Source organism: Babylonia areolata, chromosome 8, assembly GCF_041734735.1.
Source record: "Babylonia areolata isolate BAREFJ2019XMU chromosome 8, ASM4173473v1, whole genome shotgun sequence".
NCBI classification, from domain to species: Eukaryota; Metazoa; Mollusca; class Gastropoda; order Neogastropoda; family Buccinidae; genus Babylonia; species Babylonia areolata.
In genome coordinates, this window is record NC_134883.1 from 23722104 (window position 1) to 23727103 (window position 5000).

At 44.8% G+C, this 5000-nt stretch overlaps 1 protein-coding gene across 1 annotated transcript in view; it reads right to left on the minus strand.

The window, feature by feature from the left end:
* LOC143284671 (uncharacterized) overlaps positions 1-5000 on the minus strand; it is a 64187-nt gene that overhangs the window by 40164 nt on the left and 19023 nt on the right. Inside the window, 1 exon segment of the mRNA XM_076591584.1 lies at positions 1396-1746. Within this exon segment, the coding sequence (XP_076447699.1) occupies positions 1396-1746 (351 nt within the window).

A 5000-nucleotide genomic window follows, 5' to 3' on the forward strand; every position in this document is an offset into this window, starting at 1 on the left:
TAATCCAGATAAAACACAAGAGTCATAGAGCGTCTTTCTAGAAGTTCCTGTACCTCGAAGCAATTGGTTGAAACACAAAAGCGCAAACTGGGCATGCATTATTATATGCCGCATAAGGGGAAGGGGCGCACACCCACAGATTCTACCAATTTCCAAAAATGAATTGGCAAATAACATGTGAATAATCCAATTCAAAGGACAAAACACTCCCAAACTGTATTAAAAAAAAAAAAAAATATGGGGGGGGGGGGGGGGGGGGGGGGCACAGGTATAGAGAAACATCTTTTTCATGGAAAAAGAATTATCAAATAAATAAATAAATAAATAAATAAATATATATATATATATATATATATATATGTATATATAAATAAAGGGGAAAAAAGATAGCAAAGAAAGGTGTAGACAGAAAAAGGAATAGAAACCATGACTTGAAAAGAGTAACAATAAACAACAAGACCCAAACCCACAGCACATAAAAGACAGAAAGACAGAAAGAAACAAAGACAGAAAGACAGAAAGAAAGAAAGACAGAAAGAAACAAAGATAGACAAACAGAAAGAAAAACATACACGACATAAAAAAAAAGAACAGGGGGTTAATGAAACCAAACACTAACCAGAATACAAGAAGAAACAACAAACCAACTCCAAACAAGATAAAAACCCTTAAAAGAAGTCTACCAACCATTGAACAATAACACATCAAAAAAAAAAAAAAAAAAAAAAAAAAATCATTCCGCCACCCAAGTATTTACAAAATGCTAAAACAAACTTCGCATCATCTTATCACACACACATACACACACACACTACGACGGTGACCACCATCACATCCATCACCACACGGACACACACACACACACACACACACACACACACAATCGACCACCACCATATAACTACCACAACATCCATCACCACCATACCACCACCACACGTACACAAACACACACACACGTACACACACACACATACCACGACGGCGACCACCACCACATCCACCACACACACACATCGACCACCACCACATCAATCACCACCACACCACCACCACACGTACACACACACACACACACACACACACACACACACACCACGACGACCACCACCACATCACTACCACCACATCCATCACCACCACATCACTACCACCACACCACCACCACACGCACACACACACATAATTATATATGCATACACACACACAAACACACACACACGCGCACACACACCACAACAACAACCATAAACAGACAGACAGACAGATACACACACACACACACACACACACCACCACCACCACCACCACCACCGCCCCCAAAAAAAACCAAAAACCAACAACCACAAACCACAGAACAAACACTGACACAAACACCACGCCCCCTATTCCTACCTCCCCTGCTCTGTGTCCACCCAGCGGAAGATACTGCTGCTCAGGTTGCTGTTGCTGCTGCTGCTGCTGCTGCTGCTCCGGCAGAGATGCTTGCTGCAACCCTCGGTAATGCGACGACGGATGCTGCTGCTGCCGGGGCGGAATGTGATGCTGCACGTAAGGTTGTGGTTGTTGCTGTTGTTGCTGGAGTTGTTGTTGTTGTTGTTGTAGTAGTAGTTGTTGTTGAAGATGTAGTTGCTGTTGTTGTTGTTGTTGTGATGGTGGTAGTTGTGCCGGAATCTGAGATTGTGGCTGCTGGGATTTACGCAGCGGCGAAACATCTTGTTGAACCAACGGCTGTGAGGAGACCACCTGTGTGGGTGTGGAACAAACTGGAGGTTATTCATTTGTTGAGTTCGGGTGGGTGTGGAACAAACTGGGTTATTATTAGTTGTTGAGTTGGGGTGGGTGTGGAACAAACTGGGTTATTATTAGCTGTTGAGTTCGGGTGGGTGTGGAACAAACTGGGTTATTAGTAGTTGTTGAGTTGGGGTGGGTGTGGAACAAACTGGAGGTTATTATTAGTTGTTGAGTTGGGGTGGGTGTGGAACAAACTGGAGGTTATTATTAGTTGTTGAGTTGGGGTGGGTGTGGAACAAACTGGAGGTTATTATAAGTTGTTGAGTTGGGGTGGGTGTGGAACAAACTGGAGGTTATTAGGTGTTGAGTTGGGGTGGGTGTGGAACAAACTGGAGGTTATTATTAGTTTTTGAGTTGGGGTAGGTATGGAACAAACTGGAGGTTATTAGTTGTTGAGTTCGGGTGGGTGTGGAACAAACTGGAGGTTATTATTAGTTGTTGAGTTCGGGTGGATATGGAACAAACTGAAGGTTATTAGTTGTTGAGTTCAGGTGGGTGTGGATCAAGCTGGAGGTTATTAGCTGTTGAGTTCGGGTGGGTGTGGAACAAACAGGAGGTTATTATTAGTTGTGGAGTTGGGGTGGGTGTGGGACAAGCTGGAGGTTATTAGTTGTTGAGTTCGGGTGGGTGTGGAACAAACTGGAGGTTATTATTAGTTGTTGTGTTCGGGTGGGTGTGGAACAAACTGGAGGTTATTATTAGTTGTTGAGTTGGGGTGGGTGTGGAACAAACTGGAGGTTATTATAAGTTGTTGAGTTGGGGTGGGTGTGGAACAAACTGGAGGTTATTAGGTGTTGAGTTGGGGTGGGTGTGGAACAAACTGGAGGTTATTATTAGTTTTTGAGTTGGGGTAGGTATGGAACAAACTGGAGGTTATTAGTTGTTGAGTTCGGGTGGGTGTGGAACAAACTGGAGGTTATTATTAGTTGTTGAGTTCGGGTGGATATGGAACAAACTGAAGGTTATTAGTTGTTGAGTTCAGGTGGGTGTGGATCAAGCTGGAGGTTATTAGCTGTTGAGTTCGGGTGGGTGTGGAACAAACTGGAGGTTATTACAAGTTGTCGAGTTGGGGTGGGTGTGGAACAAACTGGACGTTATTATTAGTTGTTGAGTTGGGGTGGGTGTGGAACAAACTGGAGGTTATTACAAGTTGTTGAGTTGGGGTGGGTGTGGAACAAACTGGATGTTATTAGTAGTTGAGTTGGGGTGAGTGTGGAACAAACTGGAGGTTATTATTAATTTTTGAGTTGGGGTAGGTATGGAACAAACTGGAGGTTATTAGTTGTTGAGTTGGGGTGGGTGTGGAACAAACTGGAGGTTATTAGTTGTTGAGTTGAGGTGGGTGTGGATCAAGCTGGAGGTTATTAGCTGTTGAGTTCGGGTGGGTGTGGAACAAACAGGAGGTTATTATTAGTTGTGGAGTTGGGGTGGGTGTGGATCAAGCTGGAGGTTATTAGCTGTTGAGTTCGGGTGGGTGTGGAACAAACAGGAGGTTATTATTAGTTGTTGAGTTGGGGTGGGTGTGGATCCAGCTGGAGGTTATTATTAGTTGTTGAGTTGGGGTGGGTGTGGAACAAACTGGAGGTTATTAGTTGTTGAGTTCGGGTGGGTGTTGAACAAACTGGGTTATTAGTAGTTGTTGAGTTGGGGTGGGTGTGGAACAAACTGGAGGTTATTATTAGTTGTTGAGTTGGGGTGGGTGTAGAACAAACAGGAGGTTATTATTAGTTGTGGAGTTGGGGTGGGTGTGGGACAAGCTGGAGGTTATTCATTTTTTGAGTTCGGGTGAGTGTGGGACAAACTGGAGGTTATTAGTTGTTGAGTTGGGGTGGGTGTGGAACAAACTGGAGGTTATTATTAGTTGTTGTGTTCGGGTGGGTGTGGAACAAAGTAGAGGTTATTAGTTGTTGAGTTCTGGTGGGTGTGGGACAAACTGGAGGTTATTAGTTGTTGAGTTCTGGTGGGTGTGGGACAAACTGGAGGTTATTAGTTGTTGAGTTCGGGTGGGTGTGGGACAAACTGGAGGTTATTAATTTGTTGAGTTCGGGTGGGTGTGAGACAAACTGGAGGTTATTAGTGGTTGAGTTCGGGTGGGTGTGGAACAAACTGAAGGTTATTATTAGTTGCTGAGTTCTGGTCCGCGTCGTGTTTTTTCTAAAATATGGGAATGTTTTTTAACCCACAGTTTCTCACGATTCTCTCACTTTCAGTTTCAGTTTCTCTGAAGGAGTCCGTCACTGCGCTTCGGACACATTCATATACGCCGCCACTCCACATCTGCCAAGCACATGCCTGACCAGAGCAAAGCCCAACGTGCTTAGTTAGGCCTCGAGTGCATGTATACATATACGTGTGTGCCTATCAGAGTGGATTTCTTCTACATAAGTTTTACCTGAGGACAACCCTTTTGTTGCCGTGGGTTCTTTTTCAGTGCGTCAAGTGCTTGCTGCACACGGGATCTCGATTTATTTATCGTCTCATTCGAATGACTAGACGCTCAGTTTGATTTTCTTTCCAGTCAAACTTGAGAGAGAAGGGCGAGAGATGGAATCTAATCCAGACCCTCACGCAGGCTGCATTGGCACTTCTCTTTTGGATCCTTCACAAAGACTACCACATAATTATTTGAAGCTGGTGAACGCCTCACAGCTTTCGGTCTTTGACTTGAATTTGTAATGTTGAAGTCATGTGAATAAGTGTTGTTCAAGTTGTATTCTGTATGCCATATTTCCCTTGATCAAAGCTTACTTACTATCTCTCATCTCTTTTTTTCTTGTGTTTCTCTTCACGTGTATCGCAAGCCGCTATGCGGTATCAGGCTGGGAGCACTTGACGCACTGAAAAAGAACCCACGGCAACAAAAGGGTTGTCCTCAGGTAAAACTTCAAGCATAATCACCCAAAAAACGCGATGCACACACTGTGCACGAAATAGCACACCCAATGGTTATCAGGACCTCATCCTTCTATATACAACCAGACCCCCCCTAGCCCCCCCCCCCGCACCTCCTCCCCCCCCCCCCTCACACACATACACACACACACCCTCATCCTTCTTGGAACGCCAGGTGGACGAACCACAACCCCGGACGAACAGAGCAGCCATCAAGGACATGAAGGACATCACCCTTCTTCACACAGCCAGGACTCTTCCAAGGAAACGCCAGATGGATCTCCCACACCCACCAGACAGACTGATGACATCCA